This window comes from Anopheles funestus, chromosome 3RL (genome assembly GCF_943734845.2).
Source record: "Anopheles funestus chromosome 3RL, idAnoFuneDA-416_04, whole genome shotgun sequence".
In the NCBI taxonomy this organism is placed as follows: Eukaryota; Metazoa; Arthropoda; class Insecta; order Diptera; family Culicidae; genus Anopheles; species Anopheles funestus.
Genome location: NC_064599.1, coordinates 21,764,108 through 21,789,742, shown reverse-complemented (window position 1 = coordinate 21,789,742; position 25,635 = coordinate 21,764,108). Strand labels below are relative to the sequence as shown.

The 25,635-nt window shown below is 37.3% G+C and overlaps 1 protein-coding gene across 3 annotated transcripts in view; it reads right to left on the bottom strand.

Moving 5' to 3' along the window:
• Positions 1-25,635, bottom strand: part of LOC125771991 (cAMP-dependent protein kinase type I regulatory subunit) — a 53,159-nt gene that overhangs the window by 25,978 nt on the left and 1,546 nt on the right. The window contains exons 1-2 of one of the 3 annotated variants that reach the window (XM_049443257.1): positions 12,921-13,991; positions 959-1,331 (exon numbers count right to left, since the gene is read on the bottom strand). The exons of 1 other annotated variant lie outside the window; for it this stretch is intronic. In XM_049443257.1, coding sequence (XP_049299214.1) covers positions 959-976 — 18 coding nt within the window. In that variant the 5' untranslated portion in view covers positions 977-1,331; positions 12,921-13,991. Of the gene's footprint in view, positions 1-958; positions 3,107-12,920; positions 13,992-25,635 lie in introns of those variants that run through there. One more of the 3 variants, XM_049443255.1, reaches the window with a different exon arrangement.

The following is a 25,635-nucleotide window of genomic DNA, read 5'->3' as shown; positions in this document are numbered from 1 at the left end:
TTAACAGTTTATTCAATTGCAGTAACAGTCTTGCACGTTTGAGAATAGCGCCTAAAGTTAGGCAAACTGGGAACACGAGCAAGTCGTCATTTTATCACTCATCATGTTTTCTGTTTTCTTCCCCAACAAATAGGATTTATCAACATTTTGTGCATTGTTTTACAGAGAAACAAATGCTTATTCAGCATGACTTCAAGAAGTTGTTCATACATGCTATTTAAATATCTTTTTATGTACAATATTGTCCTGGGAAACAATAATTCCAGAATACAATTGCTTACCATTCGCTTTTGGAACACTTAAAAAATGTTAGAAGTTACTTGCCAGTAGATTCGCGTAACCTTACCACAGGAAGTATCGTTCCAATCAACCGTTGTCGTTTGTATATATTTTCTTTGGAAAGAAATCACCGCAAGCCGCAGAACTTTCCACGGTGTACCTACCACGAATCCGTATCATTACTTTCCTTTTCCACTTCCTTCCAAACATATGCGTGAGTGTGTTATGTTGGCTTGTATAAGGCTAAGCAAATATTTGCTAACAAAAAGGACTTACCTGAAAGGAAAAAGAAAATGAAAATGCGTTAAACAATAGAAAGCACACGATATCGATGTCGAATGATTTAGTGCTAAGAAGTAGTTCAATATTATCTAGCGAATTATGTGTAGAACATAGGTCGATAATATTGATAAATTGATAAAACAAATAATTCATTCACTGGAATATACAAAGATGATAAAAACACGCTGTAAATTTGCTTACAGATATTGTAAAATGGTGATAATAAATGTCAAACTGAAATCAAACATAATCGATGAATTTTCACTGTAACGCATTAAAATGAAATAAGCTTTTCATGGAAATTCAGCTCGTCAAACACTTTTCCAGCATCGGTAACTGGTTCGTTCCGAAGGATACAATGTTTGCCATCGAACCATATTACATTAATAGTACTCACCAATGGCAAGGTCAACATGTTTCCGTTCTATTCTGCTTTAAGCTGGGATGAAATGTTGTGATTTTTTCGTCCCTTTGCTCGTTAAAATGTGACGTGCTCTCGTTATACCTTCGTCTCGGTAAGATTTAGCATGCAAAACAGGAACCGAAACACTTTCATAAATCGTAAAGACTTGAAAACTTTAAGTCTACCATGGACGGACACACACACACACACACACTGCTGTGTCTTTTCGTTTCTACCTCTCACAGTAACCAGAAATCCAATCGAACTTTCGCGCAAGAGTGGTCTTTTCCGTTTTGTTTCCGCTTACCATTCAATTATATCATTCCTGTCACTGTCACCGATCGATAAGATAAACGTGCTGCACAAGCTAAGAGAGAACAAAACAAACCCACAAAAGCAAGTTCATAATTCATTCCATTTAAGTTGGATTTTTATCGATGCGATTGGATCGATCACTCATCACCTACTTTTTTTAAATATTCAATTTATTCACACACGCTTTTTCATTGCCAAAAAAAAACACATAACAATCTTCATTAAGCACGATCCTTCCCGGTCCTTTGGTTTGTGAAAATTAATTTCCCTTCATTTATCAACTTGCCCACACCGATGATGGGTCGGATGCGGACGCCAACCGCAGCGTTGTTGATTAATAATTTGTTTTACTTTTATATTCCTTCCTATCTCAACCGTTACACGAAACCAGAACGAATCATAAATATGGAACAGGGCATAGGAAAAAGGGAAGAAAAAAAATCTCCCAAAGGGAAAATATTTCAATTTCACAGCCGGCTTACCACCGGGTTTCGTTTTCCTTCCTATATCAAATTTGTATGTATGTACGTTCGTGTGTTTTTCTTTTCGCAATCGTTGCAAATTATTCTCGATTTGCTCGACCCTTGAGTGTGTGACCAAAGTGCCAGGCCAAAGCGGGAACTAAATTATTCGCGATTACGGCACACGATGTACACGATGATTTGTTCGGAGGTTTTATTTGATTAAAGAAATTTAAATTACCTTCCAGTTGGACGGAAGGTGCTTTCAACTAGCGGTGTATGGGTACCACTGCCAGATGTTACAGGTTGTCGATTGCCCGAGGAACCCTTTCAACAAGGCGAACAGGCGCAGTTTGTGTTTCACGAAGGCCAGATAGCAGCTGCCTATTCCTCCATGCGGGCTATCCGCCACGAAGAGAAACCGCCTGGAAGGTATGCAAAGAAGTGTAACGCTTCGACACCCTTGCGTTAGCAAATGGAAACTTTCCTTCGTTACCAGAAGGTGCGGTATTTTCAAGTCGGGTCCATCACCCCGAAGGGGTACACATCCATCTGGTCCACAACCAAGCTGATGCGCCCGAGGGTTGAGCACGTGGAGCAAAGGATTCTGTTCATTAGCAACAGTGCCTGTGCTTGCCGAGTAGTGCACCGTAATAGACAGCGAGTGTTTATTACTGGACATGTATTTTGGTGCCGTCGCCGCCACCAGCGGTTTGAATGGGCGAAGTTAATTAAAAGGATGACTATAAATTAAAGATGAATGTAAAAACGAGCACACTGGTCATTGTATAGGGTACAAAAGAAAATGTTTCCCCTTTTAGATAAATGCATAATTTAATGCTTTTCGATTCAAGTAGTTGAACTTTCTAGAATTTTAATTACACAAACTCACTTCAACTGGATTTTTTTCCAATAAATTGTAGAAGGCGGATCGAAGATGTACGATCGAGAATGGGATTTAAGTCTACAAACATCCGTTATCGTATTCTTAAATGAGTTATTTTTACGTTTAAGAATTCCCTCGCCAATAATTATAGTAATAGCAAATTTCGTCGGTAGACGTCAGCTACACTGTGAATAATGGTGCGCATATCTCCCTACCAAAGTCAGTCGAATGACCAAGCCGAAAAACACTTTGAAGAGAGCTTCACGCAAAATCATATTGGGTGGAAAAGTATCCGAAACAGTTCATATCTTCATGCAAGCCTACAGATCTACTCCAAACCAAATTCTGAATGATCAAATTCCATCACTACATGATGATAGGCAAGAATAGGCTTGAACCACATAAGTTACAGGCAGGAGATAAAGTAAACGCAGTGGTTTAACATTCCAAAACCAAATTCCGTTTTTCGGTTGGAACGATCATCGAAGTCATAAGAAATTTAACATTTCAATGTCCTTCTCGAAAACTTGCATGGCAGAGGAAAACAAATTCGTTCGCACACGAATCAGATCAAGCATGGCAGCATTTATTCAGTTGTAGAGACGGTTTCACCATTGACCTTATTGCTGGATGAATTGATCAAGATATATTCGAAGATGCGTTAGAGAACATACATGTACCAGAATCAATACCAAAGAGTTTAACTATTTAGCCAATATCAGACCCAGTTCCAGTTGCAACTTATTACCAAAAAATCAGGGCCAGAAAATACGCAACGAGGAATATTTTATTCAGAAAAAACATTCAAAACAATCTTTGGAATAGGAAGAGTAATCTTTGTATAGCGAACTCTTTATGTTGCATTCAACAAAACAACTCGTGAATTCGAGAAGTTCAACAGTAACATAAATTAATCATCTACTATTTATTTATGTTATCATTAGAAGTTCTAAGGTTCCGTTAAAAGGTTGTTTCCATTAAAAATTCTCACTTTTACTCGATCAATCCTCAACCAGACAGTCCATCAATCAAACTGTTGTCCTTTCGGCGCTTTTTCTTCCGAACCACTCTAGTATCCCTTTGGGGATATATTCTCCAAAAAACGAAATAAAAAAACAAATCTCCCTCCATAGTGTTGTAAATACCCGCAACAATGCAACACAATCAAAAATCCATCACCAAATCTCGTGGGATTAATTTAAGCTGTTAAAATGTTCCGTTTTGTTCGATTCCCACTTTCGATTTGCACAGTGCGCGCCTTTCAACACGCCCGTACTGTATAGAGGCATTAATTAGGTAGGAGACAAAAAGACGGCCGGAAAGACAGCATTCATTAATACCATTTAGGGGCGATAAATGGTGAACTGAATGCTGTTATAAATTGACAAATTATCCCTTTGTTTAACATGAGATTAAGCCGAAATTCTGTTCGCTAAATTTAGACAAAACAAAAACAAGAAACGTTGAATCTGTTGCATGCTTCAACTAGTTCGCAAATAATACATCGAAACTGTAAAAACGTTACACAAGAGGCAACACAAAATAAGCAGAAATCGATTTTCTTGTTTTGATCCGATTAAAGTGAAGCTTCCTTCGCACGCTTACACCATACATCTACTGTTTGCTGTTCGTATCCGTGCAATGATATTTTCCTTCTTTCAAGGACTCGCGAACCCAATGGTTCCATTCACACATTCCTGTTGCATAAACATAGCGCGTTGCACACACATGCGCTTCTTTTCGCACACGATCGGTTTGTTGGTTTTTCTTCTTTTCTTCTCTCGTTTGTGATGCATTTTATGCTGTCCACGGCAATATGCATCACATTGCCACACCATCTGCGACAGTGGTAGCAGAATAAAACAGTTCCAGAGGTTTGCAACCTTTTTGAAACAATGGTAAATATTGGTGGAAATAACTGTTAATTTAAGCACTCTAGTGAATACGTTTGAGGAAGCAAAATTTCAATTAGAAATGAAAAATCTCAATATCTTACAATGGTTATAGAAAAAAAAGCTATTCATAACATAACATTTGATACCTTTTCTAGACGATATAGACTAGATCTTTATGTCAAAATGCAATACGATAACGGCTGTATTAAGAAAAATTAATAAACCGCACAAATAATAAATTTGTGAGATTATTAGCTCCATTATTGACTAAAATTCATTTTGAACGGAGGAACGCATCCTTCTTTAACAGAAACATTATTCAATCGAAACGTTACAATACATTTCAAGATTGATCATCGTTAAGAAAGGCTATAAGGACGATGTTAGGTATCATTGTTAAGTAGTGCACCCACTGTCATAAACGCATCTCGATCCTCATCTCACAGCTGGGCGAGAGCACATGTTGCATTGATAAGAAGAATGTTATAACAAACAACGAACAAGGGATATACAGTCAACATGTTCGAATAAATTAATTTTTTTTCTGCATTTTCTTGTAGCACAATGTTACAAAAATATTTCGTTATAATTAAAAAAGCCTCAGGAGTAAACACATTGCCATGTAAAAACGGATATTCAATGTTCACAGATACAAACCAGAGAAGAGATTGAGTTGAAATGTTCATCAGTTATTCTCAAAATCATTTTCCAATATTTGTACATTTATTTTTGAATTGATTTACTTTTGTTTTATAGACAAAATAGTGACATATGTTCGGTAGAATATTGCAAAAAACGGCTTGTAAAAAGGTCACAGGTATAAAAAAAAGATCAAAGGTTTGTGATTTTTTTTATTTATTCAGAATGAAATTTATCTAATAAAATTCCCCAAAAAATTGCACTTTTTCTGGTCTTTTTGGCAAAAAAATGGGCTTGTGTGTGTATCTTCTTCTTACGTGTCTATACAACCTCCAATGAGGTCTTAGTCTGTTCTGGAATATCTTGACTTTATTTACACGACATTCAATCTTTCGGAGTGTATTCCTCTCAAAACACTGGGTAAAATAGCCAAATGAAAATTTGAGTTGATAATACCAAACATATAAATTTATTCCAAACAAAATTTATATTCGAATATTTAAAAAGCAAACCAACAGTAATTCCGCAAATCAAGATCAGAAAATAATTCAAGTACATTTGAAAACCCCTTCCCTAACAAGGAATTGACGATAAAGCTCTACCACACCATAGGAAGAGTGCGAATCAACCACCCACGATAAAAACACAACTGACACGATTATGCACTTTTATCAACCCCAGCACAAAACGATGATAAAATTGAGGTCGAAAGGACGTCAGCTTCCTTCTGTAGCAGATGCCAACAGGGCCGAGGGTTCAGTGCCTGTACATATGCTACTGAGGGGAAGAAAAAATGGGAAAGCGATATCGAAGAATGTACTTTTGTACATTGCAGCCAATGTGATAAGCCTTTTACCATGCACTCTCGATGCACTCGGACGATACAGGCGGCTTCAAGCGGACAAAGTCAAAGAACGACAGCAACCCAACAACAAAAACCCCAACAGAGGTAACCCTATAGCGGAAGCTTTTACATACAGTTGGCCAACCAAACGCAACCACATACAGGAAGAGCATTTATAATGTTGCTCTCTTCCGCTGCTATGCGTTCGGTCTTTCAACTAGGACGCGCTTTCGAAACGGTGTGGTACTGCAAAAAGTTAATGCAAATGGTTACTACAGAGTAATTGTAAGCAACACCGGTCGTCCGGTTGAAAACCTCATTATCGAACGCACACAGTGAATGTGGAAATTTGAATTATAATAAATTTGTTACTTTCACTCGTGAAACTTATGCATGTCGAGGTTCGGTGTAAAAGTTCTCGTCCGACAATCAGAGCGTAAATGGCGAATGGCGGGAAAAGTTTGTAACAATGTAATGCGCGATAAAACGGAATCTTACACACAACTCTTCTTCTCGGAATCTTTACACAACTTTTTAATGAATTTAGCTACGCAGTATATTCAAATTTCTGCTTCAACGGAAAATTGTGATCGAGAAAAACATTCTCATTTACATTTTACATCGCTGGAGATAAAAAATGAGTGCTACGAAATGGAAGAAAGAAGAACCCTTACTGCTTCTGCTACATTATTAGAGTACGCGACATAATATTCGATTTGATAAATAAACGCCTAAATGTATGCAATGTATGTAACAAATGCGCTTAAAAATATATTGCCAATCGAATCATTTGTAAAATAATCATTTCACTCCATTTTATATAACAAATTTTATCAATCAAACATCATTCAAATTTATCAAACAATATTTTGGAATAAAAATTGTAAATGAAATTAAACATATAAATAATCTCAAACTAGCATTAAAGTATATAAATCTTTGCAAAAAAGATCCTAACCGAGGTTAAACCAGATGTAAATAAAACATTGATTGATTGGAAACATCAAACGAAATTCCTGCTGCCTACAAAGAAAAGCTCTCAAAAGCTTACAAAATCTCCATCCAACACCAATGGCAAACGCTAGAAAAGGCTGCACAAATCAAATCCTACCAAAGTTAACCCCGTTTCGTATCAAGTCCATGTCTACGACCTACTTTCCGAATGTCCTTCCAAGAAAATCCATTCTCTCTGCAGCTTCTCTCTCTCCCCCTCACTCTCTCGTAGATACATACACACACAATTTATGGACCATTTATTTCAAAATCTTTTTGAATCGATTTCTATCTCGCTTTGCATGCCAGAAGCCATATTCTAACACCTACCAAAAAAAAACCAGCAAGAAAAGAGTCCACCCGCAGATGGTACAGATCAGTAAACGGCAACAAAAGTTCACACTGTGGCGCCGTTCCACTTTTCAGACGTAACGCTTTTCATCACCACTTTCCGCTGGCAGGCGGCAGTTTGGTTCACATTTTGTTCGCGCTTTCGCGTCATGCTTGTCCGTCGTCGTATCGCGTGTTACCAAAAATTCCACCAGACCAGTGCGACGAACGTCCAAAACAGTACGACAGCCGCATCGGATGAAAACAGAAAGCAAAAGGCAACAGACACGCGCGTTGAAATGTAATGTAAATACGTTGAGCCACCAACGAACGAACGGGATTGTATGGTGTGTGGCTTTAGCTTTCACCATAACCCCCAATACGCAACCAAATGGGACGGAAGCAATCGGAAACAAACGATCAACGGGTTATAGTTGCCCGCAAGGGGATGTGGATCACAATGTAAACCAAACCGGTCGTTACATTAGCATAGAAATTGAGGTTCTGACAGTGGGCCCGTGTGCTCTTTCCATCGTAAATTCTCATTTCCCAAATTACACTACAATAACCGGAGCAAATCTTGTAAATACTTACGACTGTACAGTTTACAGTTTTCATTTTCATTATCTTTTAATGATAACATTGGATAACAAACCGTACAAAGAAAGTGAAAAAAATCAAATTAAGGAAATTGTAAACAATCTAATTCAACATAAAAAGAACGAAGCAGACAGCTTGAATTATAACACGAAAAGCTTTCCAAGCAATTCAAAATACCGTTTATCTTTGTATTATAATGATTTCTTATATAAATAATTCAAAACACTACTTTGGTGTTAGCATACTATTGCTTTCATTTAAATGCTGAAAAGGTTTTAAAACAGAAGGAAACCAGAATTGCCACCGAACGGAAACGGTGGTTGAATTATTCACTCTTTTGCCATTTTGCTTTTTCCCAGCTAGAAGCCTACAATAACCGACCGGAAATTAATGCGAAACGCAACAATATCAATATCCATCCTTACCTTCCGGTTGGGTACGGAAGCTAAGATTGTACCGCACTGTCAATTGTTCATGTATTGAGGTGGGCATCATTTTATACACCATGAAAAGGTTAACTGTAATGTATTTTAATGTGCAAAACTTCAAATCAGTAAGCTCTTAAAAGTAATGGCTATTATTTTCCTTTTGTTATCAACTTTGACAAATCGTTTCCGGCAAGAAAATGGCTTTTTTTTAGATGTGTAGTATGGTACACCTATTACAAATTTTGACATTGTTATGCAAAATTAGTCAGTTTATTAGACGTACCTAGTTTATTAGAAGTACCTTAAGTACTTAAAATTCTCATATTGTACAATACACCAGGCGCCTCCATTAAATCATCAACATGAAGTGCTTATCGGAGAGCTTATCCGAAAACCAAAAAAATACAATAAAAAATTGCAATCTATTTTATTGTTTTTGTTTTTTTTTTTATTTTCTATCTCATCACGAAGGTTTATCAAATAACGAACAATTCTTTCCGCCACATTTCACCGATCAATAGGGATTGCACATTTCATACAATACATGATAAAAACGACACGTGCGAACGGCAGCTATTTTTCCCACAAGGCTCATGCGAAAAGCTGGTGCGAACATACGAATACACCCACACAACCGTCGGTACACTTACAGGACCAACGTTTGTGACATCTGCCCTGCACATGGAGCACTACAAGGAAGTCATTGAGGAATGCTCATTGATCAGGAATATAATTGAATACGGGTTCTAGGAAGATTGACAAAATAATGAAAAATCCATTGTCAATGCAAATTGTTTATTATTGTTATCGATGGATAGAATATACTAAACCGTTTTGACAGCAAACGATCACAATACGCTGTGTTCGACAAACGTATTAGCAGCTTCCTGCCATTTAATGATTCGATTTTCAAATAAAAAATAAATTAATTTCATGAAATAGGATGTATGTGTATTTACAGCAAATCAATAAACCTTTTAATGCGCATCAAACGAAGCGGATTCAAACAAACAGCATAGGTTGAAATAGTAGAGATCTTATTTTTAGAGCATTAGTATAAATGTTCCTATAGAAAAAGTTAGTTTTGTTTGGATCAGTATCTCTTACGGGCATCGACATACGGACAATCAAAACCATGCATATCCATTTCTGTTCTTATAAAGGTTTCTGTTGCCCACCGTAAATGTTCAACTTCAACAAGGGGGTTTGGTATGAGTTAAATGGCAATGAAAAGCAGTCAGCATAACAACATAGCATTGCAACTGACAGGAATATATTTTCAAAGAGTTCAAAACAGACCTCAAACAGAAGAAAGGAATAAAATGTACAACCAAATTCAAATAATGCTAGCCATTCACCTTGTTGTTCGCAAACAAATTCAATTGGTAAATATAGGAATCAAAAACACCATTGAACAACGAACGCTCTAACCGAACACATCACACAAATATAAAACACGAAAAAGGAAGAGTGGCGCATCGGTAAAGTCAATAAATCACGAATCATTCCTCCCAATGGGAAGCGTAACACATCTGACAACAATGTCAATACAAACCAGGGAAGAAACATTCCATGAAAAAAAAACCGTAGCTTCACCTACATCGTCCTAACCAACCTGATTCCGTCAGAAGTTTTACCAAGAGTTTGTACTTTCTCGTTTCTTCTAACTCTCCAAGGAAATGTGACCGCTCGACTCACTAGTCTGAAAATAAGAAAGCACTTTGCGGCTCAGATTTCGTTGCGATGCAAAGAGCCGACAGAATTCTGCGAATCAATGTGTACAGGTGATCTTTCTTGTGCAACGGTTTGACATAATTTGCTCTACAAATGGATGGAGGCGAAGCATTAGAGCTCCTTCAATGAGCAATACTTCAAAAGTGTTTATAAACAGACAGAAAGCTGATTTTTGTTCTTCTTTACGTATGTTGCTAGGCAGTAATCTATTTTTCGTAACACTCGACGATAAAATACCTATATAGTAAGATTCGAAAAGAAAAGTTTTCTCTTTTTACACCATATTTGGTACTGAAATCTGAGAAGCTTAAGCGTTTTACTAAAATAATTCTTCTCCCCAATGACATAAATACTAATATTGCTAGGTGTTCTCGAGGGGGAAAATAAAGAGCTTGATTGGTAGGTTGAAAATTATCATAAAAACTTTTTTATAGTTATGTGCTATATTATTCAAGTCTTTCTAATTTTTAATAATTTATAAAAAGACCTAAAATAATACAAATGAAATAAACATAATTATAATGACTATTTTACCGTTTCGCACCTGTAGTACCTATGTACAAAGTAGATTTACAGCTTTACAGCAATACATATTTCAAAGCTAAGGCAGCGCTCTATCAACAATCGAACATATCAGACCAACAAGACACTGTTTTAGAGTGATTTTATCAATTATTTATTTTTCAATATTTATTGTTTTATCTGTTCAGTCTGATAGAGCACTTTCATATTATTGTATGGATTTGTTAATTTCTTATTCGACAGTTTGTCTTATTCGATCGATAACAGAGCGCTACCTAACCCGATTATGATATCTGTAATATTTTTTTCATGACTTTTTTAAAGGAGAACTACTACAGACTGCTATAAAAACCTAAAAGTTTACGCTTCCGTGATCCTTTCTTCGGAACGCTTTTAAAAATCAACTTTGCGGTAAAGACTGACGTTTCATTAAAAATAATTAAATTTCAAAAATTTATGAAAGTCGTCGTATTTTATAAAAAAAATTATGTGGTATTTTATGAAAGAAGGTACTTCAAACTAGTACTTGATGAGTCGGTGCTTGATTGAATACTTGTAAGTATTTTCGCAACAAATCAAAACTAATTCAATTTAAATTAAGCTGTTGTCAAGTACCAGAGCAATTCTTGTAAGGAACAAGGAATTTTCTTGAAGAAAATTTCTGGAAAATCGCTTCACTGGCTTTCGGCGAAATCTCACCGAAATACTGAATTTGAGTAAGAAACGAATGGGTATTTGCAAGGAGATAGGAATAATCTTTTGACTGAAACATCTTCATCATTTTTTTAGTATATTGATTTGATTTTTGCCAGATTTTTATAAGACTGCGTATCGTCGGGAAAATGCAATAACAAAATGCAATATATAATCCCTTCAACAACCCATAGGCTAATGCATGTGGACGAGCTTTTCTAGCGTGTATATAAATTAACTTCAAACCAGCCAACATCGTGCGTCAAACTCGTAAATTAATTGTGTCACCTAAACAGAAAGAAAACAGCACTTACTCGCTCACACCTATGCACATCCCGTAATTACCGAATGTTATATTTCGTTTCGTTATACTTTTGTCATCGCTCAACCCCGCCATAAATCGACCCTCCTGATCACACCTGGAGCTTCTACTTAGCACCCCCAAAAACGAGTTGGCAGGAAGGTGACACATACTAAGTACTCTTGGTAAATGTCACACATCGAAACACAGGTACCGAATGGCGTATGGTGGAGGTTCATAAAACGAATGATTAATTACCATAAAGGCACCATAGCGTCAGGATAAGTTAACCTGTATCCAATGACGAAATCAACGGGTGTAAACCACAAACACACAGAAAGGGATACAGTGACGTCGATAAGCACGGCAACAGGGTGTTTTTTGGTGTCCTGTTCAGGTATGTCTCTGCCGTACACTACACCTACCCTAACGCGACTACGCGAGAAGGTGAAGTGAAACAAAATAGAAAATGCGTCATAATCGTCGAGTGTGCTGTAAATCAATTTAATTCCTAGAATGGAAATCAGATCCAAATCTCGACCTACTCTCTATATAATCCTTTCTCAGGAGAAATCGGACAAGATTCTAATGCGGTTTCGATAAACGCGGTCGATAACGCAATGCTGAAATAAACCGTGGGAAAACTCAGCTGGTTCACGGTGGGAAGGGACAGCCTATCGACAATCGGATCGACACTTCACATGCCGGTGTGATTCAGAAGAACGCGTGCGATCGATTATATGTTGGGCAACAGTATTTTGAATATCTTGTTGTAACCCAATTGAGATCAGATTGAGGTAAAGAATGGGTCAACAATTAGCTTATGTTTTTCCATTACGAAAAGAACTGTTTTATTATTTTTTTAAACTTTTGTTTAAGGAAGAAAATATTAATTTACAAGAAAATAGTAATTAACCCTTTTTATTCTTTTTTCTGTTTGTAAGTTGCGTATAATAACGTCAAAATAATTCAAAGTGAATAAAAAAAATAGTAAAATTCAAAATACTACTATATTAAGACAATTTATTTATCTATTTTGGCGGCAAGACCACTCTTTGCGAAAAAAAGGAACACATTACAAAGCTGTCTGTTCTGAAGTTCTCATTCTTTTCGTCTTCTTCCGTGCCGCACCACTATCTTACACGAAACCCAAGATTAGATAACAAAGACATACGAGAGTGGTCACGGAAATGTGTTCCAGAACAATGCCAGAAATGTCCTGATTTTGTACGTTTCCGGTTGTACATACTGTTCACACACAGGTACAGCTGTTTTTTTATACATCAAAACACACTCACACACGCACAATACGCACTGATTAGAGTAGTGGAAGGAACATTACACCGACTAGAGCGGATCGCACTGTATGGACGGCACACGAAAAAAAGTGCTCGCTCGCCTTCCAATTCCTTTCGCTCGAAAAATTCAAACGATGCCGCAAAAAATACGCATACACCACAACACAAACTGTTCACTGGAAGTGCCACCGAAGAACTGACGCGATTGATTCGCAACACTCCCGCCAGGATGCTAAACCATCGAACACGGAGTCGAACGTCAAACGCGAAGGAATTCGTGAAACAATGTTTTCCCCAAGCGGAAAAGCACCATTAGTAGAGAGTAAGAGCGAACGTGACTGAAGGTGATGTAGAATTTCAACAATGCAAAAATCTCAAGAGTGAGATGAATGAAACGATCCTTCCCAGGACGGTGGGAGTTGAGCGAATGGAAAGAGAAAGCATTATGACTTGCGAATGAATTAATCAGTAGCGTGTCCTGGCGCTGTTGATCAAAACGAGGCAAAACATTAGAAACACGCACACACACAGAGAACGCTTGCTTTTTGGATTCTACGCAATCACCATAACAAAACTTTGTCGGGTTCTCACAATTTTCCCACGGTCTGGAAAGAGAGCTTTCGATCCATTCCGTTGTGGATAGTAGATGGAAGTGTTAGTGATATGGCAGCAAATGGAGACTCCATCGCGTGCCCTTCAAAACATTACACTACTACTAATGTGCACGTGAAAGCTTCTCACCGAACGGAAAGCAACGAACAAAAAAAAACGTCATATGCTAACGTCCATTGCGTGTGTCTGCGTACAATGGCCTTTCGGTTGCCGCGTTGATGACCTTCAGTTTGTTGCCAAACGGCGAATCTGAAAGAGATAGTGTCCATACTAGCCGTACTATTTTTCCTTCGGGATTACATTACGATATGGTACCGGTGGTTCCGGTGAATACTAACACATCAGCAGCGGGCGTTACTACATCACACCCTTGTAAATGCACGCAAAAGTCATTGACGTCATAATACATCCCCCCAAAAACTTGGAGAGGGTAGCTACCAGTGAAGGCTGTGCTCTATACCATGTCTCGTCTTTTTTTTAAATTATTTGGACTAGCAATTATAAAAATAATAAATACCAAAAATATGAACAATTAAAAACAGTGTTGGATGTATCTGATTCAGATTGTTGAAACTGAATGAATCTATGAACTAAATGAATGAATAGGAATCTATGAGGATTCATTAATCTTTTGATATTCGACTCTCGATTTAAATGACTCTTCAATGAAGATTCATATGAATGATTCTTTTTATAAGATTCATTAAGCACAACACGTCATAAAACATTCAGTAGTTAATAAACAACAAATATAACAAAAAAAGTTACAGACAAATGCACAAATAATCCAATACACGTAAATTACAGTCAGTGATGTATAAAAATCATTTGAAACATAAACAAATTTGTTCCTCATGAAAATAAAACAAAATTTTGACAGTTACGGTACAATGAGAATAAATCTTAATCATTTATTTCGATCCACCTAAATAACAAAATATTTGTTAAATTTTGATTAACATTTCTGTTAGTTGGAATTATATTGCTATATTTTACAAATTTATGTTGACCATATCCTTTCTACATTGTTGCTTTATATGCAAATGAAGCAGCAAAGCGCAAGCTTCAGCCGCGTGTCTAAGTCTAAGTAAAAAGTCAAATTTCTTAATCTATTCTTCTGGTTGTTTTTTTGTTTTGTTTTCCACTTCTTTCACATTCATTCATTATTCCATCCACTTGAGAAGCACTGTCCTGCTCCAAAACGTTTGTTTGCGATAAAGCTTTCGATCGAAAGCTTTTAAATTGGTGGAAAAGCGCCACTGTTAGCCGAGAGGGAAAACTTCACAAACATGGTAAACAAATGGAAGCTTTCCCGAAATATGCCGAGTGTTGCAAAGGCACGAAGCTTTACGAATGCTATGGAAACTCATAAAATGCGCAACATGATGCAACGCAACAGGTGTCCTTCCAAAAGGAACAACCATGCCCGGACATAGGTGAGGATTTTTATCCAGACAGACAATTATCAAAAGCTTTCACTGAATTCACACTTCAATTGATATTGTAATGGCATAGGAAGAAATAGATCAATTAGGTAGTCAATAAGTCATCCAACTGTGGCTCGTTAAGGTGTAAATTCATTAGTGAACTAAACTTTCCTGCACATTTCCAAAGAGAAAGTTTTATAGAAATTTCCATTTTTTTTAAATCACTAAGCAACAATCACGATCGATAGATACTATCCTGTTAAAAAAAATGATTTCCTAAAGAAATCTTCTGCATTCCTGTTCTCAACAAAACAAAAATAGGAAACTCCTTTCAACCATTTTTTTTCTGTGTCTAACTTTCTTGTTAAACTCAATACGAACAAAAAAAAAGTTCCAACTTTTCCCAAGAGAGAGCGTGTCTTGTCGAGCCCAATAATGTCGAAACGATAACAAGCGCTAAATTTCTACCAAACAAGAAAAGTAGCTGAATGAAAAAGGACTTTCGTAATTAATTGCATCTAAGTGGAAAAGACAGCCGTAGGAGAAAGCAAAACCTAGCTGCTCATATCTCAACAGCACTTGATGTTGCTTATTCCTAGAAAAGGCGTGGAAATGAAAGTTTTCCTGGCGCTTTGCCCATTCGATGTTTAGGAAGCTACATTACCGTTCTAAGATTTTCTAATTCGCAGAAAAGATTATTCAATAAAGCTACACTTACATACAGTAACAATTCAAAAATTTCAAAGTTTGAGATAGATCAGATACTATCACTTTAGAGCTAATCAAAAGCATACCTTTAGTGTCTGCTCATTGACGTTATCTGGATTTCATTGTTTGCAGTGCGCCTGACAGTATGCAATTTTACGAACACTTTATACCAGTTAATAAGAGACTTTGGAAATCCCAAATCCTCATTGAATGACGTGCTTAAGTTGAACACAAGTAGACATTTTCAATACCGTCCTATTCTTCATGATAGACTTCATAATGGTATATTAAAAAAAATCTGATAATCTTTTCCTCTACAATGCATAAAGATACATATTGTACACGTTCACACACAACCACAACACACTAAAGCATACCTTCATTTCGCCAGATGGATCTGACACTGCATTGGGTAGATCGGCAGTACTCTTCTCATTCGGTGTCGACTCCTTCCCATCATTCAACGGCAGACGGTGAATCCATTGGTTGGTTCTTTGGACATTTTTCTGTCCAGCTGATAGCAACGATTCATTCACATCACCCTCCAATAATTCAGCCTTTCCCACAACATCACCACCACCAACCATGGTTAAATCCTTTGCTGGATGCTGTTGCTCCGTACGTCGCCGGATGGTGTAAAATCGAAACCTTCGTCTGCTACCCGTCCGTCCTCCGATACCAAACCCACCTCGAGCCGTTGGTTCATCACTCGCATCACGACGCCTTGTGGACGATCCCCGGGACGATGGAAGGAAAAACGATCGAACGCGATTGAGTCGACTCCCGGGAGACGGCGTCGATGGTTCCAACGCCGGTTGTCCGACGTCGGACGAAGGTAAAGGTTGGGCATGGTGGTCCGTTGATTCGATTAAATTGTAATTCTTGGACGAGCTACCACCAGTATCGGTTCCACTACTTCCGGGTGTCTTTTCAATGCCGAACAGTGCACCCAGTCGATTTCCCATCGTCCTCAAAGGTGGAGGATTTTCAATTTAATCACTTCAGGGACCTACCGAAACGACCCAACGCAAAGTGCTAGTAAAACCGAGTTTATTCTTCCCGGTACACAAGGGAAAGTACACGCTCTTGGTGGAATATCTTAAAGTTTAAACTGAACAGAAGCTCCACACATGGAACGAAGCACAACCCTTTTTAATAGTGAAAATTATTCCACTAGTGCACGTAAAGCCGCAGAATAAACACTTTTAATATGCACTTTAACAGACATGCACATGTTTGTTACTGCGAAAGCTTCAGAACCATCTAAACCGCACCGACATAACGTCAATCTTTACCGTTGCCCTGTATCAGTTTATCTAATAATCGATACTTTTATCTTCAATCGGTACAAACGCTCCATTTCACCGTGAAATAGTTTATCGATCTCTGGCCACCCACTAACCGAACCCCTTTTTTTCACCCCGTCTCCGAGGGATCGTGATTAGATAGCAAGAACCCACACACAATCGCCATATCGTTCTCCCGTATCGTGCCCCAAAAGCAAACATTTGCCAAAAACTTATCCAAAGGGCAAACAATATATGACGCCCTCTAGCGACGGGGGACCAACGAACGGTGTCAGATGTCAAGGCACACACATTGCATACTTCGCATTCGTTTGCAGAGTGAATATACTGGATGGATTGGTGCCCTAGGTGTAAACAACCGGTAGCGGCTAACAATTCCGTAATTCTATTTCATTCACATCTGTGCCGTAAAATAGCTAGAGGTACGGTTTTTGGGAGGATTGAAACTGGCCACCGTTCGCATTCGCTAAAAAGGTATTAATTTCGTATCGATTTCAAAACACAGCCGATAACTGGGAGCCACTGCAAGGAAGCAACAGATAAGATTAGATAACGAGCTGCATTTGATTGTTTCTCTTTTTTTTCTTTGGAGCCTCTTATGTTTAACTACACGCTGTAACGGCAAACATAAATGGAAGCGTTACACAGCGTTACGCGGTTACAAGGTTTAGGTACGCATCGGTAGTGTTCAAGTCTCGGTACGAGTTTGGTAAAAGGGATTTTTCTTAACACGATTAGTGGTCTAATAAAGCATGTGCGCCTTCACTTATAACGATAAGGTATATAATGATTTAAATCAATAAATTCTCTCACCATCACGGGGAGGAAAAGGGAAGTTAAATTAAGAAAAAGACACTCCTTCTTAGCTGCAACTTCGGACATTTCCGTGAGAACATCTTAACGATGACTTTAAAAGAGGGGGGATATTTATAGAAATGCAATTGTGTCACATATTTTCCCGCAACATACACATTGTTAGGATCCGCAATCTATGATACTTTAAGTAAGAAAGCTTAAATCTTAAGACGGTATTTGTCCAACAATCGAGCAAATATCAGGCGACTAATTAAGGCCAGATAGTGTGCTGATAAAGCTGAACGATTCAGTTGGTTCTGGTTTTGATTCAACCATACTGACTTTTCAATGGGAGATATCATGGACCCCATTAATTGAATGTATTGAGCCCATTACACTGAATCGCTTTAAACCATAAGATAAACCTAATAAGCATAATTTCAATAAACTGATGAGCAATTAGCAGTGAAACACGAACCATTTTGTTTTTAATTTGTGTAAATTGAACATGGAATTCTGTGTACAGTTTAATAACTGTCAGATTTATAACTTTGTTGCCCTTGTGTCATTTTATCATTAAGCTGAAAATTATTTTACATTGCACGATAACTAAATAGCTTGTTTAATCCCTTTTCCTTATGTGATTATTTGATTTTCTATTTCAACTCCTCAATCCGCTGATATATAAACAAAATAGGTCATTTGACATTTACTACGCTGTGGTTAGTAAATCGAACAAATATAAGCTTTTACCAATTCAGTAACGCATGTTGTGTTTTAGTATCAACTGTCGCGTTTATCTTATTCATTTGTACGATTAATTTGCCCTTTGTTGTATCTATTGCGAAACCATGAAAAATAATATGAATAATAGTGCAAAAACAGATGAGTAACACAAAATCTGTTAAAATACCACACAATCTTATTAAATTCAATAAGTTCAGCGCACACACTTGGCTCGCCACAAAAACGATTCGTGTGATTATTATCGTTGGCTGTAATAATCCAGCACAGCCCGAAAAAAAACGATAAAGCTCATTTTCCCACCCACCGTCACAATTACTGTCAGCTGCGGAAATATAATTGGCGGTCTGGTAAAAATGTGTGGAGACGTGGCAACGAACTTGCCACGTCGCATATTCGCATGAGTGTTTGGAAACGATGTCACAAAAAGCATTTCCCAGCCTCAACTGCTATCGGGGGGAATGGAGTGGGGTGTTGAAAGTTCGAAATTGGATTGATTATCCATCGTTAACTTTTCAATCCACCCACCATACGATTTATTCACCCCTCTGTTGGACAGCACATTTTAATGGTAAAACTTCCGCGCTTCTGCACAATCGATTATGATCCGCACATCGACCTGGGGTTCATAGTGGGTGTTTGGCCCGTACAAAATATGATACATTTTTAATATCTTGCCCGTTTAACATCCTACGCCCTTACGCCTTATGAATCGGCAAACCTTAATTACCTTCATTTATTACATCGTTACAAGCGCAGAAGTCACTAAATTAATTTTTAATAACAATTTCTCGCTAATGAATGGTTTTGAACATTTTCTTTTTCCTTTTTTAACAAAAAGGAACAAAGAAAATTTTCCGGTATAGAAGAAATGCAAAGCCAAAACATGTTTCGACCAACAAACTTCAAGCTTTTGTTTCTGTGGTGAAATCCGAAAAGTGAATGAATATTTTCAACAAGCAAACGACTCCCCGGAACAATACGGGAAATGTGTACGTGTGTCTGGTTCTCCATGGAGGCGAAAGTTGTGCAACGAACATTGTTCTAGTCTACACCACCTATATGGCGACGTCCAATACGTTGCCGTGGGTGCCGTGTGGGATTTCCGTCAATATAAGGCACTGTCTGCCACAGAAGGAACAAGTTTCACAGGACAGCAACAAGATGGAAGGATAGTTTGGCCGTCAGGCTGAAGCTCAGGAAATGGCAAACAGGTAAATATAGTGTGTCGTTGCGTTGGGAAATCACTAAGCAACGTTTTATTGGCCAGAAGATTGACACTGCAGGGTAAGGGATTGTTGTTTCACTTCCAACGTGGATCAACATCGGACCGTTGCAAAAAAAACGGGATGGACAAAAAGGTGGTTAGGAATGGATGCAACGAAGCACCTACCAACACCTGTTACCGAAGCAAACAATGGGATAAATCCTTGTTTAAAGAAGGATAAAAACAACTATAAATTGTACACACTATTCAGTATTGATCAGTTTTGAATTTAATATGTCAAATCGCTTTTGGAACTGTCATTTCTGAGCTGCACGGATAATCCGACACCCACTAAAACTGTAACCGGATAATCAGCATTCCAATTTATTTGCCAATTTTATATAATTTTATGTACAATTATACTTTCCATTTGTTTAATATTTTTACTAACACTAAATATTAAAAACTTTGCAATATTCATCATTTTTGACCACCTTTTTCTGGAATCATTGTGTCATGGGGCCACTGGCATTATCCCCGGGCTTGAGAACATATTGTAAGAGGAGATCTTCAATATGCCAACATCCAGATGTCGTCTCTGGTTCGTTGTTTGTGTCATAGAATCCACACCATATACCAGACGTTCCGAACGCAAGAAAGCACAATCGAACCCATGCTTCATTGGGAAATAGTGTGACGCATTGACTAAAAGAAGAAAAACAGAAAAAAACAAGAACAAAAACCAACACATCGTCCTTTTCCAGTCTTGGTGCGAGTGGGGGTACTAAAGCAATATGGAACAAGAAGCTTGCTCGTTCCAGGAACCTTTCGACCAAAATAGACGACCGCACCCGGCGGCAGGCAACGTGTTTTTGGAAGGAAAAGTTGAATCCGATTTGGTGCCCAAAGATCACAGATACGAACCGGAAGATAATTTAATCTTGTGGGAGATGTTTGGTGGGAGAGCAAATTACACACCAACACAGCTTATCGTGTATTTAAACCGCGTTTTTACATTAATCAAGTTGAATGGAAAGGGTATTAAAAGTGAATTACAGCTTCTGGTCCATTTGAAATCCTAATGTACTAACTATTAGTTACACTTTAAGCTAGTTGTAATCTGAAGTATAAGCTTCTGAGCAAATATAGCAGCAGTTATTTGAGCGCTACAACCTCCTGTTGAGTCCTGTCGAGTCCTGTTGACCTGTTAATGCCTTAACTTGGCCTTAGTTCAAAATTCAGATAAGATTCAGAATTGGTCCTGTCGTGTAGCAATCCAACTAGACTACTTAACTACCATGCGATTTGTGATAAAATAATGCACGAACTACTTAAAGTAAACACAACTTTACAACTGACAAGCTTGTGCAGAACCAATAAAGAGCTTCTTTAATCGGTATCGCGTGTCGAGCCAATCTTTTATCACTTCCACTTGAAACACTTTAAGGAGCTTTTGGTAAGATGTTATCAACCTCTGCTTAAGTGAACACGCTTATCGGAGCGACAGTTAAAGACGGGGCTGATGAGTTGTAAAAGAAAAACCCTGAGAACAAGCATCAATTCCATGCCAAAGCTTATCCCACTGTCGCCAGCAAGTCGTAACGTCATCGTTCCGTCATCATGGTGTGTCTCCCTCCACCGTTTTTTTCCATGGTGGTTCTAATACACATTTTGTTGAGGAAAATCTTGCTCACCCCAAAAACCCCTTTTTTGATGACCTCATCTGCAGTGGTTACCGGCGTATAGAATGCTACCCAGAATGGATCGCTTTTCTAGATAGCACAACCTTCCAGGTACGTATTATGGAGGATAGGATTTCTTTTTTGCTGCTGTTTCTGCTGCTGCATGGGCATGAAACCGATTATCGTTCGCATTATCCACTTCGTTTAGTTTTCTTTTTTTTGTTTCTTATGTGCCAGCTTAGCAAATAATGTTCTACACGCAACAATATTGGATCTACTTGCTGTGTTGGATACGAGTTTAGTTTAGATGAATCATACCTTATGTGAGACTATCGATTTAAAATAATAGCACAATCATACTCAAATATTTGTATGGTTTAAGAAATCTTAAAACTGTATAACGATACAGTATCAGACAAAACAAATAAAAAGCTTGGAAAAAGTTAATAAAACACATGATATTTAAGATGGCACGAATAACTGGGTAATAGGTTATTGGGCACATTTTAATACGAAATTTGAAAAACAAAACATTATATTTTTTCTGCTTCTGTCAAAATAAAAAAAAAAAAACATTTTACCTGCGAAGAAAATATGTGCAACTAATATAAATATAATTTTTGTGTTTTTATTTATTTTAAATTACGTATGCGAATGGTTAATTTGAATATCAACTTTATTGTAGTCGTGGTATAGACTCTGAAAGTTGAAAATCATTTGGACACATTCAAAGTTTTCGTTAAACCATTTACAATTTACAATTTTAGTGTCAAATTTAGGATCATTGTCGTGTTGCAACTTTCATTTTAAGGGGTATATACATATAGTCAATACGTTCGATAAAATCGATGTATATGTAGTTTTTATTCGGTAATAGTAGCTTTTCTAGAACCTAAAATTTTAAGAAAATCTGTTGTCTTTTTGCAAATCGCTATGCAGAATTTTTTGGGGATCTGAGAATTGATTGATCGATTTAAACGTTCATCAAATATTCTTTAAACAACTTTCTAGCACCTGTCATAGATGATTCCATTTTTAAAATGATTTCTGTTGAGCAACATTGTAGCAAATTTTCACTCAAAAATCGCTTTTCCAACTTTTTTAAAACTTCAATCAATTTGTTAGCAATTAAAAGGTAAATAACCTGCTATTTTTATAACGCCACATATTTACATATCTTTTTTTTAAATTTCCCTTAATGTTTCGAATATGATGGTTTTATGTTTGTAAGGAAAGGGTCCTGTAAAACGTGTGCATTTTTGAGTTCTTTTTCATTCTTTTTTACTTACTCTAGAGTGATTATACCTTCAAATGGACATGCCTAGCCTAGCCAGATATAGTGATATGCAATATATGAGAAAGTTTACCTTTTTTTGTTAATTCCAAAAATTATAGTGCAACATCGATTATACGGGTGTCTGAGCATCCGTACAGTTCGGAAATGACAGAGTCAATATTAACTGCAAAATCAGTTACGGCAAATTATTAGGGCGTCAAAATAATTTTAGTTTTCTTTTAAACTCAAGTTTGCAACGATAAACCAAAAACGAAAAATTAAAGCATTCACTAAAAAAAAATCTACATATTACACCGTCAGCCGTCTTTAATCAAACAAGAGAACGACTCGAAAAAATTAAAAACTTTTGTTACCACAGATCCTACGAGTTGTCCACGTTCCTTCCTGCACTGTTCAAACAAATACGAACCAAGTCGCGCCAAATTTATTGTTTCTTTGCACCTTACAAAATGTATTTATCTGCGGAAGTTGTTTCGGCGTTTACACATTTTAACCATTTTTTACCACAAAAATAAAACAAACCATCAATCAGTTCTATCTTGTCTGCATCGTAACGACATTGTACAGAACTGCAATCTTGATAGCATCAGGCTCCCTGATCGTTTGATTGCGCCTGTGAACGATTGTGAAAGCGTTCGAAAAGTGCACACTCTTGTAGAACTCTTTCCGGTGGAAGTGACATTGCTTGAGGATGATAATGGTGAGATATTAAACAAGCAAAAAAAAACTTGCCTTTCTCCACTTAAAGATAGCTAACCCGTAAAATTCCCATAAACTTATGCTACTGTTAAGAGACGATTTTTTATTAGTTTTTGTACAAAATAACAATTTATGAGAATAGATCTCCTGCTTGCTATCATTCTCAAAGTCAGAAAGGGACATATCCTTATTTTGCACAACTAATTCTCACCTTTCAACAACCATACGACCGGGCAACCGGAATATATGTATGTGATCGATCACGATCATGACCATCGCGATCGACAATCATGTCGGACCTTCTTTTTTTCACCCGCTCGTACGGTGTGTTAGCTGGTGTGTCCTACCCCAACCATGATGCAGTTTCTCGTCGACAATTACGATCACCAGTAATCACACCAACAGCAGCCACAAACACGAGCGTGAATCTCTTGTTTTCCACTTACTTTGCATACAACAACCATCCTCCAACTCCCTCCCAATCGTACAATTACATGCACAATCGTTGCGCGAGGGTAAACACCACTTCCTGCCGCCTGTTTGATGGCTTCTGTCCACTCGGTACCGCCCGATACAACATGCAGTCGTTGCTTGGCGACGTAATGCACAAGGTCACAACTATCTCGCGGAGGACAGGCGCGGTACGTACATACGTACAGCAGCACCAGCAGCAGCAGCATCATTCATCATCAAACTCACCGGACCTACTTGATCGCCGTGAGATTTCGCACAAAGGGGAAACTCGTAGCAATGTTGTTTTTTTTTTTGTTTGTTTTGCTCTGCCCCAACAGTAGAATGATTAATATATTGCAAAATTGAAAGAGGACACAAACAAAACCGTCTGCTAGTGCTTTCTAGAACAAAACTGAGCTCTGCGGGGAACGAAATAGAACAAAATGGAACAAATTTAACGAATACGTTGAAGTTCTTGCAAAAAAAAATTAATCCCGTAAATTAAACCGTAAAATATGAATACGAACGGCATGAAACTTTCTAACCCATTTGGAAAATTTACTTTTAGTCACTTGTCATTTGGATAGTGTTGATTTATCACAAATTAAAGCAATATAGAATCCATTAATTAAGGTAGGGCTTCAATAACTTTGAAGCTTACTTCTTGTGCTAGATTTCACATAAAATTTTAACACAATTTTTTTTATTCTAATGAAATAGCATTGGAACTTAGCAAAATAAAATACCATCTGATATCAACTGGGAACTTTGATTTAAAGAATAACGGTTTTTAAAATTATAATAAACCAGCTTTAACTAAAAATAAAGATCACGTGGTTCAAGTGGGCATCTTGGTCTTGTGCTACACCGAAGATCGTAGATCAAATCCTGATAGGATTGCAAAAGTAAGAGAAGCAAAGCATTTGAAATTTAATACACAAAAATTTTTAGGTTCGACGAGAAGGTAGGTTACGATAAAAAAATTATTAAAACTGTGAAGTTTCAATATGGCGAATCGATATGAATCTAATGTCATAATTTTACGCAAAGTAAAAGAAAAACTACATTGAATTGTTGGGCTGTCATGGAGCGGAAGAAGTAAATGTAAATCTTCAGGCGACTCCTAGCCAACAACAATTTTGCAGAGTTCTTCACTATCTGATCTGACCTATATCTGATCAAAACTCATCCGAACCGGTAGAAGGCAATAGTAAAATTATGCATCATTTGTGTCAAATATAAGTATCGTCTGTCAACTAATATGCGTTTGACAGCTGTTTGTTTACTTCGCGGCAAAGTATTTTAACGATTTATAACTATGGAGAACCGAATTGAGCAACGTGTTTGTTTGAACATTTTGTGTTTTGCAATGATAGCCCTGCTTTGGAATCGTTGCATAATGTTGTAGAGCCTTTTTTTTGGGTGATCTATTCTGTCCCGAACAAATTAAGGCGGCACAATGCATTCGAAGAAGGTCGTGAAATCGCTTAACATTTTCCCAGTGCGGGTAGTTCATCGACTTCCGTTACATTGATGATAACATTGAAAAAGTTCAGGAAATTGAAGGCTTGAAAATCGACGTGTTGGCATTAGAGAGTTTGTAGGTGCTTTAAATATCTCTTCTGAATCAACTTAGCACATTTTGGTTTGAGTATGAAGCGTAAGAAAGTAAAACTAGTACCAAAAGATTTAGATCATCAACAAATCATTTTGAAAAGCGTACCCTTCACCTCTAAATAAAATTTAAGTTTAAAAACGGTTTCTAAATTAAAATGTGTACGTTCACTTGAAATCTTATTTT